The sequence below is a fragment of the Tasmannia lanceolata genome, unplaced genomic scaffold (genome assembly GCF_043159265.1).
Source record: "Tasmannia lanceolata isolate RefF3 unplaced genomic scaffold, GAP_Taslan_0.1 ptg000035l, whole genome shotgun sequence".
NCBI classification, from domain to species: Eukaryota; Viridiplantae; Streptophyta; class Magnoliopsida; order Canellales; family Winteraceae; genus Tasmannia; species Tasmannia lanceolata.
Window position 1 is genome coordinate 3536929 of NW_027518712.1, and position 15266 is coordinate 3552194.

Genomic DNA, 15266 nt, shown 5'->3' on the forward strand with positions numbered 1-15266 from the left:
CCTTTCTAAAGTGAGATTCAATCCTTGCACTATCAATGAGGAAAGAGATAATCTTATGTAATAAACCACACAGTGAATTTTAATGCATACGCTATCAATCAAATGAACGCCCTATGGCCCTAAAACTTGCAAACCAAATTATTATGACAACCAATATATTCATCTAAATTCTTAAAAAGCAGGAAGGATATGTTCAAAAAACCAATGCTTTTGTAACTATACTAACTCTTTTTACCTTCTATTGTTTAAGGAATGGTGGAGTGTTCTAACAGTTCTTATAAATAGATTAATAATCATATAGTGCAAATTCACATTAGTATAATGAAGAATTAAGGTATGAATAGGTTAGCTACATTGTTTGGTCAGTTACATCACAATTATTTTATCTAGGGCTGGTAAATAAGAATAAAACTTTGAACTAACTCAAAGGAGACCGAATTAGATTCCTACTGACCTCCCCTGTAAATAGCAAAAGAAAGAAACACCATAAAACTCAGTTGAAATCTGTGTCATACTATTGTAATATTCACAGCATTTGATATTTGAAACCAAAAGATGTAGAGGTGCACTTTTAGATACATATAGAACATGCTAGAATTATTCTTATGGATAAAAATTAGCAAGGTCAACATGTTATTCTCATGTAGCTTTTTGAAACTAAATAGAGCCATTATCTATAATTAATATTCCCCATCTATCCTTAATAACATCAATTTATTTCTAAAAAATAATTCCGTACATGATGAGCCATATGAACTTAAAACAGTTAACCAGATTTTTTTTTAGGAATAAAGATTAGTATTACGATCATCTATTATCACAAAACACCCAAACATAAATCAAGACCATAACTAAAGTTCAAAATTGATCAATATTAACCATAACTAAAGCATCGAAATCAAATTAAACAGAAAGTTATTCCGTCATAAGAAAGAAATCATTCAACATAATGTATAATTTAAAGAAAAAAACTAAAAGAAAAACTGAGATAAATACTTGAAAATGTAGAAAATCAATACTTCTCTTTGCTCCTTCTGCCAAAAGCATCATCTTGAATGCTCAAATCTGAGCTTCTAGCAAGCAGATCACGTCTGAGCTCCCCTTGAAAGCCTATGATCTTCTCTCTTTTCAATTTCTGCAATAATTCCTAAATTTTTCTTCTGACGCTTTTCCACTCAACTTGTGTGAAAGAAAAAGCTCGGATCTTGATCAAAATGGCTACAACTTTGATGAAAATAAATGAATCTATATCACATAAACTGATCTGAAGTTTAAGAGTCTAAGGTTAAGAAGATAGTGGATCTAGGGTTTAGGACCTAAGCTTAGGGTCTCTAAGCTGAAAATCGTGAATTTGAGGTTTTGAATGGCTGAATCCGTGATTTTTAAGCTAGAAATCGGCAAAGGAGAAGAAAGAGTAACCTTGTGAAAGATTATTTGGTCTAAATTCTGGTAATCTGGCCAGAATTACAGCCGGAGAAAGTGATAATCGGAAAAGATAGAGGGAACGATTAGGGTTTCAAAAGTTCAAATCCAAGGAAGAACAACAATAATCAAAGCTAGAAAGGGAAAATTGACAACCGATGCTCTACTAGAACGAAACCGAAGCTAGACCGGAATTTGGCCGGAGTTGAACTGAGAAGAAGATCAGAGGTAAGAAAGGGGAAGAGATTAGGGTTCGAAGGTTTTTCTCTCTTTATAGCTCTGCTAGGGTTTGAAGGGCAGCCCTGAATTTGCAAAAATGAGGCCCATGCCTCCTATTTATAGAAAATCTCACTAATTAACTACCCCCTTAAATTATCGAGACAACCCTCATACATATATTTTACCTTAGCTTTGTGATGAAATGAGTGGTCCACAGAAAAACACTTTGCTGAAAATTTGGGAAAATTCAGCCCCACTTAGTTACCTGGGACAACTACCTATTGCGGAATATACTAACTAAGTCACCCCCGAACCAGATAAATCACTCCCCTTATTCCTACACTATATATACACTATCTTACGAACTGCGCTCGTTTGCTAGGCAAACCCCAACGAATTTGGACGAAATTTTTTAGAAGACCTAATTGGGATCCTAAACTACTTCTAGGGACAAATTTAGGACACTAGATCACCTATTTGAAGGGTTTTTGCTCAAATTAAGCTATTAGGGGTTCGGTCAAAATGGGGTGTCTACAATAAGGTCTGCACATGATATAACAAATATGATAGGCAAACTAAGCAGGACAGTAAAATAAGCAAGTAAATGAGATATGATAAGCAGTAAAAGCAATAAAGCAGTAAAAGAATACAGCTAAACATATAAGCAAGAAGTAATATACTAGTAAGCAATAAAGAGCTACAGCTAAGCATATGAGTGATCAAATAAGGAAATAATCTCAATCTAAAAGAAAACACACTAGATAAATGATAACCACAAACACAAACTCTAAAAGAAACATTAACAACAAGCCCTTAAACTCTAACGTTGTCCTCCTCGACTCTTGGATAGTCTGATATTCATCCAAGCCGCCTACGTATCCCCACCTCCATGAGAATCAGAGTCACGTAGTTCTTCGCGCCTATTCTAAACTGTGATGCCTAAGACATTTAGACCTCTATCCTAGACTCGACCTAAAAGACCGGACTAGTTATTAAAGTTTCTTGTGCGATTATTTAAATTCCAGTGGACTGTGAATTTTAGGACACCTTATATGCCCTAACTAAATGCAGGTTAACCCTAAGCTAATGCAAGTGGTTCTTACAACATATATGTAACTAGGCTGTATGTCCTAAGAAAAATAATATGATTGCTAACGCATCCTAGACCTAGTCATCAGTCGGTGATGTTAATCACAGACTGACCGGACGGAGGCGTAACAAACTCCTAACTCTAACACAAACACAAACCACACACACAACAATCAAGCAACATATCAAGGAGAAACTCCTAACTCTACAATTCTCTATCTAGGACAAACTCCTAACTCTAGAGGAAGATCTTTTTGAAAACAAGATTTTAAAGTTGTTTATTCAAAAGGTTTAAAAATTTATTTACAAAAGTTTGGCTGGACTTGGGATAAAGATCTCAAACTGCACTACGTACCCCGTGAAAGAGAATCAAGCCAATGTAGTTCTAGACAAACTTCCTAACTACACTCCTAAAACACTTAACACTCTAGATGATTTAAGATTTTTAATGTTTTCAAATATTTTTTATGTTTTAAATTTTTCATTTTTTTGGATTTTAAAATTTTTCAATGTTTTTGGACCTTTAAATGCTTTCAATGTTTTTAGATCTTAAAAAGCTTTCACTATTAAAGGGAACATGCAAGCGCAACCACAAACTAGGGCAAAGCCCTAAATTTAAAGGCGAAACCCCGAACAAGCAATTACTGTCTCAAATAGACGACCTACAACGAGTAAACTAGTGTCCCAAGAACAAAGAAAACGATCTAAAATCCCAAGTAAGCAAAGCTATAATAAGACTGTGCTAGTCTCTAATAAAGAAGAATGACAACAACTTTAAAAGAGAAACTCCTAGCTACTAACACTAAAGAAGGGGTGCAAAAGAGTCAATGACTCTCTAATAACGCTACCAAAGTGAGGGGAAATAAATCAAAGACTCTCTCTAGAAGAAAGGGGGGCTCTAACATGAGGCTAGGTAAGCCTCCTAAAAGGAAAACTCTCTAAATGAGACAAGGATTGTCTCCGAATGGGGTAACTCTTTAAATGAGACAATGCTTGTCTCCTAAAGGCAGACTCCTCTAATGAGACAAAGATAGTCTCCTAAAAGGGCTCCAAGTATCCTATTCATTGTCCTTGCAATGAAAAGGAAGAACTACCGTCTAATGTCGTCTAAAAGACTAAGTAAGTCTACTAAACTAAAAGAGGTAAAGCTACTCGGACTATACTAGTCCCCTAAAGATGGGCTTGGGCTAAAGCCTTCATCGCCCTTACAATGAGGTAATCTTAAACTAAAATGAACATCAGTTGAAATTTTTATTCTGGCATAAAATAAACAATAAATCTTTGATCATAAAAGAAAACAAAATACCAAACAGACATAACAAAAGGCTAAACATTACCTATTTACATATGTGCAGCTATATTTTGGGAATTATGCTAGCTATAATGACTAAAGATATGATAATGCATGTTAGGAACATTCCTTCTTTTATGACATCAGCACGTAAGTCCTCAGGTCAAAACCATAGGAATAACATTTAACGATCATCAACAACCTCGACTGATACAGATCATGCAAAATATCAATAGAACATTATGTCTTTTTACCAATTGATCAATAAATGAATATTATCCAAAAATTTTGAAATATGAGATCAACCTGTATACTTTAAAGAATACTCTCAGCAAATTTCATCTTAATGATGACACAAGGAATATCATAAACACCTATTCGGAAAGTACCTTATAGACCATTTTTTTTTAAAAATGACAAATTCCAGCCCTGTATCTGCATCAAAGAAAGAACAACCACCAATTTCATAGAGGCACCCTTTTTTATCCCTAAATGGCTTTCAAAAACAGAATAGAAAGGAAGAACAGGTTCAGAGCTGTACAATTTCCAGACATGATAGTGATAAAATCTCTCATTGTTCTAACAGAATAAGAGGGATTTCCTAAACCATGATATTGAATATACCCTATTTGAATAGCTGTCTTGAATTCACTCAAGCTTATGATGTCAACTAAATATAGACAGAGGCAAAGTATTCATGACTGAACTCAATAGTTTTTAACATCACCTTTCAAAAGTCGCATCAACAACCATTTAAACCTCTACTCAATAGACATTACAAACTCTATCATCTTTCAATTCAAAACCATGTCATCTTTGGACATTTATGTGACTGTTAGAAGATAAATTTGTCCATTTTTCCTTAAAAAAAACTCAACAAATTTCATGTTATCTGCCCTAAGAATGATATCATTTATTTAACTAAGTGAAACTTGTTCGAGAGAAATGAAACATGTACAAGAACAATGAACTCTAGTTTGACAAATAATGTGCAATTTTGACCAAAAAGACTTAAATGAACCAAGAAAACAACATCGATTCACCCAGATTTTTCTATAAACATGGCTTTGGCATATCAAGTAACCTACAAGCTGTTATTTTAAAATATATACATATATATATATATATATATATATAATTATAGTTCTTTTAAGGTTTTTGCAAATCAACTGAAAAGATAACACTAATTAAGGTCATACCCATATAATAACATAGCTAAAACTAGTTTGAAACATATTTTTTTTCTTTACAAAAAAAAATTGATGAGATGCAAACCATGTTGTAACTAATGATTATAAACAGGCTATGGAATGAACCTTGATTACCTGAACTAAAGTATCTTTTATTAAACTAAGCGAGATTAACAACCCAAAAATCTAAAATCTATTATAAATTACAAACCATATAGGACTATCCTGTCTAAAACAAAAGTCTATGTTCAGAATTATGTCTACTTCCCCAATTAATATAAATATTAATATTTGTAGGAAAGAAAATATGCATAAGATAGTATCATTTTGAATATAATTAAAACCATAATATTCAATGCAGCTATTAAAGTACACAAGACTTTTTGAATGGTGGTAATGAATAGAGAAATGACATTAGCAATGTCCTGTTCTGACAATTCCATCAAGGGGCTTCATTCCCTGGTGACTAAGAAATCTATAAAATGATTCCACAATCCACAATCCAATTAAAAAAAGACTTATCAATGTAACACCAAAACACGAGTATGATGATATCGCTACACAAGAAACCAAACAGGGATTGGACTCTGGTATAACACTGATCAGTCTTCACTATAAAAAAAATATAGCCACTACTTTAAGGAATAATTTTTTAGCATAGATGGACCACTCATCTGAGAATTACAAGTAACTGTGATCACAAAGTGACTAGGGTCATGCATTTACAATTCAGAAAATGACAAATGAAATGACCTTTGAAAGCTTTTCTATATGGAATTGCTACAGACTCCAAAAGACATAATCTAACAATACCCCATGTTAGCACAAAATTGGCAACGGTGTTTGTGAAACCTTTCATAGGGAGCAAAATAAACAGGGGAATGAACTTGATTATTCAAGGAGAACCCAAAGAGAACAAAATTGCAACAATAATCTCTATCTAAACCATGCTCTTCAGGGATCAAAGTTTAATAAGTGCTCCTTGAGCAGACATAAGTAGATATCAGAAAATGTAAGAACTCAAGAAGATGACAACAATTTTCATGTATCTGGCCCCCATATTATATTCTTAACAAAAGAGTTTTCACATATTCAGCAAGAAGAACATAAAGGTTAGCTACAACAGCTCATATGATAGACTTGTTATATTAATACAAGCATGCAAACAAGAAACTAAAGGAACTACACTAGATTGCGAAAGTTTTGGTTTAGGAAGGGACTCATCAAGTACTTGTACTAAAAAAATGAAATGCACAATACAGAAAGTATACTAATTACAGACCAAATGGGAAGAAAGCCGGAAGAGGATACTTTTCTCAATAAAATTTATGGAACAAAATGAACAATTAATTCTGTAATATACTGATCTATATTTTTCACTCTTATCCCTTTGGGGTATGAGGTAAATTGAAATAATAAGCATGTAACAGAGTATAACATTGGGCTTAAAAAAATGCTCACAAATCTTGGTATTGCCAACAAATCCCAATTTTAAAAGATCTGAGCTTATTACACTTAAACTCAACACATGACCCAGAAGCCCAAAAAAATAGAAATAAAATAAAATTGCACTGATAAACGAAAGAAACGCCTCTGGAACAACACTTCAATCCTAATCTCACAAAATCATATGAGCAACTTAAATTCCCAACAGGTAACTATTCAAACTTTCTGAAGGTTAGAACTAACCATGAAGGCCATCTATTCGATGACAATGTAGTGAGTAGACTGGATACCAAGACATAGTAAGGTACGCAATATTATTTCATAGAATTGAAATATAAAGATCTTATCAGCTGAAATTATGCTCTACAGACTATTATAATCACAAAGAAATTTTATTACTAAAATCACACTCTATAGATCAAAACACGTTATAACTAGAAAGAAGAAAAATTTATCAAGCAGCATAATGAATCAAATCCATGAAAACTTAAGCTTTAAATAGTAAGATAGCTAAGAATGCTTCAGATCTATGAAATTACCAACACAAAATGATAAAATAACTTGAAGATTGCCATTAGAGAACAAATCAGCAAGATCTCAAGCATAAAATCAATTTAATAGAAACAATTACCTCTTCGTTTCCTCTTTCCTTCCTACCTTCTATCTCCAGGCTCACGAACAAGCAAAGATTCTTTTCTTCCTTCCATTAATTTGCCGTGCTCAATTGCAGATCAAAGAAGCAGATCAAACCTTTATCTCAACAAATCAATAGTAGAATGACAGAACAAGGTTAAGAAAAGCTTGCCGCCAATTGGAGATGGCCAAAATCCGGTAGGATTTGACCGGAGAAGATGAACATTGAGAAGAAACTAGGGTCAGGGTTTCAGAAATGAGTAGATCTGAGATTTTCAGATTTGTGTTAGGGTTTTATAATATCTAAGAAGAGAAACAGAGATAGAAGAGATTAATGGAGAGGAACAAGAAGGCGATGGACGGCTGGAGCTAAGCCAAAGCTCGAATCCGCCGGCGGTAGGGCGATTTGCCGAAGAAGAAGAGGAAGAAAGTTAGGGTTTCGGCCAAATGGGGATTTTTCTTCGCTCTCTCTCATCGGATTTTGCTCTGCTAGGGTTTGCTAAGTCCTTCAAAAAAAGAAATGAGCTCATGAGCTCTTATTTATAGAAGGTCACAAGATTTTCTAGCCCCATTAGTTGACGAGGCATTCCCTTTTATATATTTTAAATCTGATTTTGGTTTGGAAGAGGTGGTCTCTTGAAAAGTGTTTAATGAAAACTAAGAAATAGATTCAGGCCCTTTAGTTACCCATGGACACCCTCTGCTGCACATTAGACTAACCAAAACACCCTCAAACTAGATAAACCACTCCCCTCTTTTCTACACTATCCATTCACTTCACTATGAACTACCCTCACCTCTTATCCGATTTTTCTACAATTTTATAGGGACCTACCTGGGATCCTAACTTACTGTAGGAAGAAATTTAGGACTCTAATTCACCTATTTAATAGGGTTTTCAATCAAACATACCTGATTGGGGCTCAGTCAAAATGGGGTGTCTCCAGCTATCTTCACCGAACCTCCGCTAATCGATTTCTCTTCCTGAGTTTGCGTTATCAAACCCTACCCATGGGGGACTGATAACAACAATTACATTCGAGAAGCTGGGGAAGAAGGAGACTATCCTCTTGTCGTTTATGCAGATTTCGACGAAGAGCCTTACATTCTGGATCTAGAAGAGGCTGGAATAGATGAAACTCCTTTCGTCCTTTCATTAGAAGGTTCCAGAATCAGTGATCCTGGAACTTCAGTGGTAGGACATTTCATCATGGGTGGTAGAAATTACAAATTCCCAAAATGTCCGATCAAATGATCAGATCAACACTATCAAGCGAAAGGTTGTTAGCACAGAGGTCGATCAGGAAGACCTGAACATCATCAGGCAGCTCAGCAAGACTCAGGCAAACATTTCACTTTGGGGACTACTGATGGTATACCTTAAACATTGAGAAGTACTCCTAAAAATCTTGCAAACTTCCCAAGTGTCGAAGGACACTACACCCGAGCAGCTTACGAATCTGGTTGCAGCAGTCAGAGCCTCTACAACCCTCTCATTTTTAGATCAAGATCTGACCCCTGAAGGAAAGAACAACTTCAAGCCTCTCCTTCTGTTGAAGATGAGATTTGGCACCTTGTCCAAAAAAAGAGGAACAAAGCCCCTCTATCTTTCCTTTCTTCCCCATCCAGCGGCCTCCACTTCTTCAACCTCGGGAAAAGGTAGTGGTGGTTTTTGCTGGCTTGGGGCGATTCTATGGGCTGTTTGCATCCCCTGGATGTGTTCTTTCTTCTATTGTTTTTCTTTGTGGGATTTTGCTCTCCTGAGCTTTTTTGTGTTTGGATTGCCCCCCTTGCGACTTGTATGGGGTTGTCTCTTTGGTTTGTTTTTTGCTCTAGTTTGTTAGAGCCTGTTCTCCCCCTCTTCTCTGTGAGGGGTTGTCTTGATCTTATTGTATATCTTTTCTCTTATTAATATATCTAGTAGGGGTCTGCCTAACCCTAGTTTACCCTTCCAAAAATAAGAAATAAACTTCAAGCCTCTCCTTGTTTATGTGCTCTGTAATCAGAAGAAGGTACCAGCCGTTCTCGTGGACAATGGTTCGGCTTTGAACATCTATTCACCGAGCACGGCCACAGCCATTGGATTTGGTCCCAGTGATGATTTCCCATCTGACCAAGGCATCATGGCCTATGATAACTCCCAACGAGATGTAGTTGGAACCCTTTCTACTGACAATTATATGGGCAGCAAAAGTTTCGATGTTGAGTTCCAAGTGCTTGACATCAAGTTATCCTTCAACTTGTTGTTGGGACGACCATGGATTCACAAAGTTGGAGCTCTACCCTCGTCTTTACACTCGTCTTTACATCAAAAGCTCAAGTTTATGAAAGGTAACAAAATTGTTACCATCTGAGGTGATGAAGACATAGAAGTAGGCGTCATCTTGTCAGATCCTAATGGGAAGTCAGTGGGAGATAGTGTTTATCTCAATGGTTTCCATCTTGATGTTACCACAATCAGCTGAGAACAAGCCAAGAAAGAATTAGTTCCCCTCCCGTATGATATCAACCATGTTGTATCTACAATCCTTAAGCTCAACGGTTACATCCCAGGAATGGGATTGGGTCAATATCAGCAAGGGGTAACTCAGTTCGATGATCTACAGTTTCCTTCCACTGTCGGTACAACTGGTTTGGGTTATCACCACACGTACTAGAAAGAATAAGATGTGTATCAGAGTATAACTCAAAGGAGGATGTACAAAGAAGCTGGAGAGGTTATGCCAATACCAGAAATCAAGCTGACCCTCAACGGTCACTTCTGCAAGAAAGGAGAAGGCATCCCCTACTATGGCTTCCCAGAATGGTCCACGCATCCTATCACTAGAGAAAGGGTTCCTGGGTTCCAAATCTTCTTTGCTACAGGTTGGCCAGGTGAAGAAGATGACATTTGGTGGAGAAAGCAGTACAGACATGTGGAGACTCTGAAATTTGATTGGGAAGATTACCTAGATCGGGTGCTATTGCGACCAATGTTCCAAGAAGTTCCTTTGACCAGTAGTATGATCAATGGATCTATTCCAATGCTCTCCCCACAGGATATGATTACCAACGCTGGCAATGAAGAACTCTCTAATTAGTCTGACATCTTTGTCCCACTCCTTACTATAATTATCCCCTCGGATACAGACTTCTCGTCCTCTAAATCAGAATGCCTTTCTGACTCTAATTCATCTTGAAAAAGTGTCGAATGTATGTGAGCCTGAAAAGGGCGCTTCAGTTAGTTCTTGCTTTGATGTATCTTATGAGTCAATCAAAGAACTTTCTCAGTACTCGCCTTTATCTCTCGATTCTTCTGAAACTAATGTTTTAAATAACATCGAACAACTCTCCTCAGATGAGGATGCAATTAATCAAATGAGAGGAGGAGCGTCGACCGAAACCTTTAGAAGATGAGTTTGAAATTATTAACATTGGCACTAAATCCCTGCTTCAAGAGATAAAGATTGGCAAAACCTTATCCTATGAAGAGCGTGCAGAATTAATCAAATTGCTAAAAGAATTCAAAGAGGTCTTCGCCTGGTCATACGAAGATATGCCAGGAATAATCGAGGAAGTTGTCCAGCACCATATCCCTTTCTTTCCAGAAGCTAAGCCAAAGAAGCAGAAGCTCAGAAGAATGAAACCATAATGGGTTATGAAAATCAAAGATAAAGTGACCAAGCAGCTGGAAGCAGGATTTTGAGAGATTATCACTTATCCCGAATGCTTAGCAAACATCGTTCCAGTACCTAAGAAGGATGAAAAAAATCCAGTGTTGCATCGATTTCAGAGATCTGAACAAAGCCAGCCCAAAGGATATTTTCCTTTGCCTCATATCGACATCCTGGTTGATAATACGACAGGTCATACCTTACTCTCTTTCATGGATGAATTTTATGGGTACAATCAAATAAAGATGGCTCCAAAAGACAAGACCAAGACAACATTTACTACATAGTGGGGAACCTACTGCTACAGGGTGATGCCATTCGGTCTCAAGAATGCTGGTGCAACTTATCAAAGGGCTGCAACTACCCTCCTACATGACTTAATTCACAAGGAAGTAGAGGTATACGTGGATGACATGATTGTCAAAGCCAAGACTTGAGCAAATCATATTAAAGCTTTGAGGATATTCTTCGAAAGAATCACAAAATATAAGCTTTGGCTCAATCCTAACAAATGTGTTTTCGGAGTAATTTTTGAAAAGTTGCTAGGTTTCCTTGTCAGCAACAGAAGAATTGAAGTAGACCCTGCCAAAGTCAAAGCAATTCAGGAGATGCTGTCTCCGAGAACAGAAAAAGAAATCAGAGGTTTCTTAGGAAGAATTTAGTACTTGAGCCGTTTTATAACCCAACTTACCAGTATGTGCGAACCCATTTTCTAACTTTTGAAGAAAAATGTGTCCAAATAGTGGAACCCTGAATGCCAAGAAGCCTTCGAAAAGATCAAAGATTGTCTGTCATCACCACCAGTGTTAACCCCTGCAGTCATAGGATGATCTTTCCTCTTTTATCTTTCAACTATAGACACATCTCTCGGATGTATGTTGGCGCAAGAAGATCCTGAAACTAGGAGAGAAATGCCATTTTATTATCTCAGCAAGAAGATGTTGGAATATGAACTGAATTACACTCAATTGGAGAAAACATGCTTAGCATTAGTGTGGGCCACTCAAAGGCTCCGGCACTACTTGTTATCGCAGAAGATTCTCCTAATATCTCATATGGATCCACTGAAATATCTGTTCCAAAAACCAGCCTTGGTCGGCATGACTGCTCATTGGTTTTTGTTGTTGTTGTCAGAATTCATCACATATGTCACTCAGAAGTCTGTCAAGGGCAGAATCATTGCAGAACAGTTAGCTGATGCACCCACTAAAGATACAGAGTTGATCCGTGAATTCTCAGATGAAAGGATTATGACGATCAGAGATACACCCAGTGACACTACATGGACCGTGTATTTTGATGGAGCATCAAACTCCAGAGGCAAAGGACTTGGTATCGTTCTTGTCTCACCTCGGGATCAACACATACTAATTTCCTATAAATTAGAATTTGAATGCACCAACGATATAGCTGAGTACAAAACTTACATAGCTGGTCTTGAAACAGCCCTGTCATTAGAGGTACAAGACCTCGATGTGTACGGAGACTCCCTATTAATCATTTGTCAAACAAGTGAAAAATGGCTTACTAAAGAAGATAGGTTGATTCCGTGTCACACTTACCTTACGAGCCTAATGAAGAGTTTATGCCATATCAGCTTTACATACATCTCTAGATTGAGAAACAGGTTCGTTGATGCATTGGCCACACTTGCATCCATGGTTGACATCCCGGTAGGGGTAAAGGTCCATCCTTTGGCAATAAAGCGACATGTCATCCCAGCACACGTACACATGGTTCAGATAGTAGCCAAATGTCCAGATGGGAAACCTTGGTATTTTGATATAAAAAATCTTATCTCTGGCAGGGGACACTCCCCAGAGGCCTCATTAAATGAGAAAAGACCATTACAGAAACTGGCGTCTAGGTATGTCATTTGTGGAGGAGATCTCTACCATAGATCCTTCGACGGAGTTCAGCTTATCTGTGTCGATGATGAAGACAGGGCAGTAGAAATCCTATAAGATGTTCACTAAGGGGTCTGTGGTCCTCATATGAATGGCAAAATGTTAGCTCGGAAGATCCTTCATCTTGGTTACTCCTGGACTACTCTCGAAGCAGACTGTTTATCATTTGTCAGGAAATGTCACTTGTGCCAGATCTATACTAATTTGATACATGTGCCACCTTCATAGCTTCACTCTCTCACGTTTCCTTGGCCATTCTCAGTATGGGGTATTAACATTATCGACAAGATTTCTCCCAAGTCGTCCAGCGGACACGAGTACATACTTGATGCAATCGATTACTTCACCAAATGGATCAAAGCTCAGCCATATGCCTCGATATCATCGGCATCAGTTGCCAAGTTTACCAGAGCCAACATCATCTGCAGATATGGTGTCCCACACGAGTTGATATCAGACAACGGTTCTCACTTCAAGAAAGAGGTAGCCTCATTGTGTGAAGAATTCATAATCAAGCACCATAAGTCATCGCCGTATCGACCTCAGACTGATGGCGCTGTCGAAGCAGCTAACAAGAATATCAAGACGATCCTTCGTAAAATGACTCGATTATACCGTGATTGGTCAAACAAACTTTCATTTGCTCTTTGGGCATACAGAACGTCAGTTCTTACATCCACAGGTACCACTCCATACTCACTTACGTATGGTATGGAAGCTGTCTTGCCAATCGAACTGAAAATTCCTTTAGTCAGAATCATGATGGAAAGCAATTTGCCAGAATCTTAATGGGCCCATATTCGTCATCAAGCGTTATGCATGATGGATGAGAAAAGGTTGAAAGCGGCGTACCACGTACAAGGGTACCAGCGCAGAATAGAAAGAGATTTCAACAAGAAGGTTCAAGTCAGAGAACTCAGAGAGGAGGATTTGGTGCTTAGAGAATGCCGAGCTCCTGTCTTCGATCCTAGGGGAAATTTTAGACCTAACTGGTCTGGCCCCTACATCGTTGATGAAATCCTGTTCGGAAAAGCCATCAGACTTCTTGACCAAAATAGAAATAGAATGTCCGAACCTACCAACCTCGATCAAATCAAAAGATATTACTCATAAACATCAAAGGCCTACATGCGTCAATCAGAGCCTAAAATGACTCACCTACAAATTTCAAAATTCTTTGAAGATACCTTGAAGCCTGAACTACGGGGACATGACCCCAACTTCTTTGGGGTACGTAGGCAGCCTGGCAAACTTAGGTTCGGTCACCCTTTGGCTAAGCCAACAAAACCCTCCGTACTATCCCCTTCGATCCTTTTCCCCAAAAAAGCCTCGAACTACGCGGACCTGATCCCAACCTCTTTGGGGTACATAGGCAACCTGACCAACTCAGGCTCGGTCACCTTTTACAAAACCATCAAACCTTCTCTCCAATCCCCTGGCAGCAAATCCTCAAACTACGCGGACCTGATCCTAACCTCTTTGGGGTACGTAGGCAACCTGGCAAAATTCAGGTTCGATCACATTTTGCAAAGCCAACCCAAAGCTTTCAAGACTTCACAAGTAAGTCTTCTCAAAATTCAGAACAAGAAAGTCTGAAGATCCTCTAGGTCGAAAACCTGAAAAGGAGACTTAGGCAAAAATTAGGGTCATCGTGCCCGTAGAAACGAAAAAACTGAATTACGTTTCTATCAAAACTCAGGGTACAAACGGTCCGCTAAGTTGAAATCCCGCAAAGGGCAACTTAGTTGTTGGCAAGGCATGCCTTTAAAAAGATAGAGTGAAGCACTCTTTGGTCTGAAACAAAATGCATTAAAACTTCGAACAATCTAAAGGGTCTTTGGTCCATGATTGAAAAGCTAGGGGCAGGGAACATTGCCCATATACAAATATGTTCAAACTCATCCTCTAAGGTTCGACCTACCAAAACTAATTCAAAAGCATTTGTTTAAGAGAAGTTCGAGTCTCCCTCCTTTCTTCCTCAACAAGAAAATCGAGAAAAGAAAAGCTCATTTTCCCCAGCAAAGGTAATCATACGTTGAAAGGAAATTACAGCAGATCTCTTCCCTATTACAAGGAATCAGGATACAAATCAGTACCCCGTGTACAGAAGAAAGATGTTCAGAAGAAAGTAATCACATGATTATAGATATTCAGAATATGCTCCCTCTTCGTTTGCAAATAAAATTGCCCTTGTTTCTTATCTTGTGTTAAACTTCTCTTGTCTATGGGAGTACATACACTAGGGCATTTTGCATTATTAGTCATAGAAGGATATGACTAATAATGCAAAATATTCGATCAAATCATTAAAGAAACCATGCAAGCGGCATTTTACATTGCTAGCTTTTCGCTAACAATCCAAAATGCTCAATAAAGTTGTCAAAAGAACTAAACTATGGGCATTTTGTGTAAATAC

At 37.6% G+C, this 15266-nt stretch overlaps 1 protein-coding gene and 1 long non-coding RNA gene across 2 annotated transcripts; one reads left to right on the forward strand and one right to left on the reverse strand.

The window, feature by feature from the left end:
- Positions 1–307: 307 nt before the first annotated feature.
- Positions 308–7788, reverse strand: LOC143859682 (uncharacterized). Its single transcript, XR_013239326.1, has 3 exons — positions 7289–7788; positions 4411–4456; positions 308–459 (listed from the first exon to the last, which is right to left on the reverse strand). It is a non-coding gene; the product is annotated as an uncharacterized LOC143859682 (long non-coding RNA).
- Positions 7789–11818: 4030 nt separating this feature from the next.
- On the forward strand, positions 11819–12907 carry LOC143859647 (uncharacterized). Its single transcript, XM_077370300.1, has one exon. It carries the CDS (start codon positions 11819–11821, stop codon positions 12905–12907), a length of 1089 nt encoding a protein of 362 aa, XP_077226415.1.
- Positions 12908–15266: the final 2359 nt, after the last annotated feature.

What these genes read in the sequence shown, in the direction of transcription:
- LOC143859647 (XM_077370300.1), top strand. Translation starts at nt 11,819, where the DNA reads ATGTTGGCGCAAGAAGATCCTGAAACTAGGAGAGAAATGCCATTTTAT.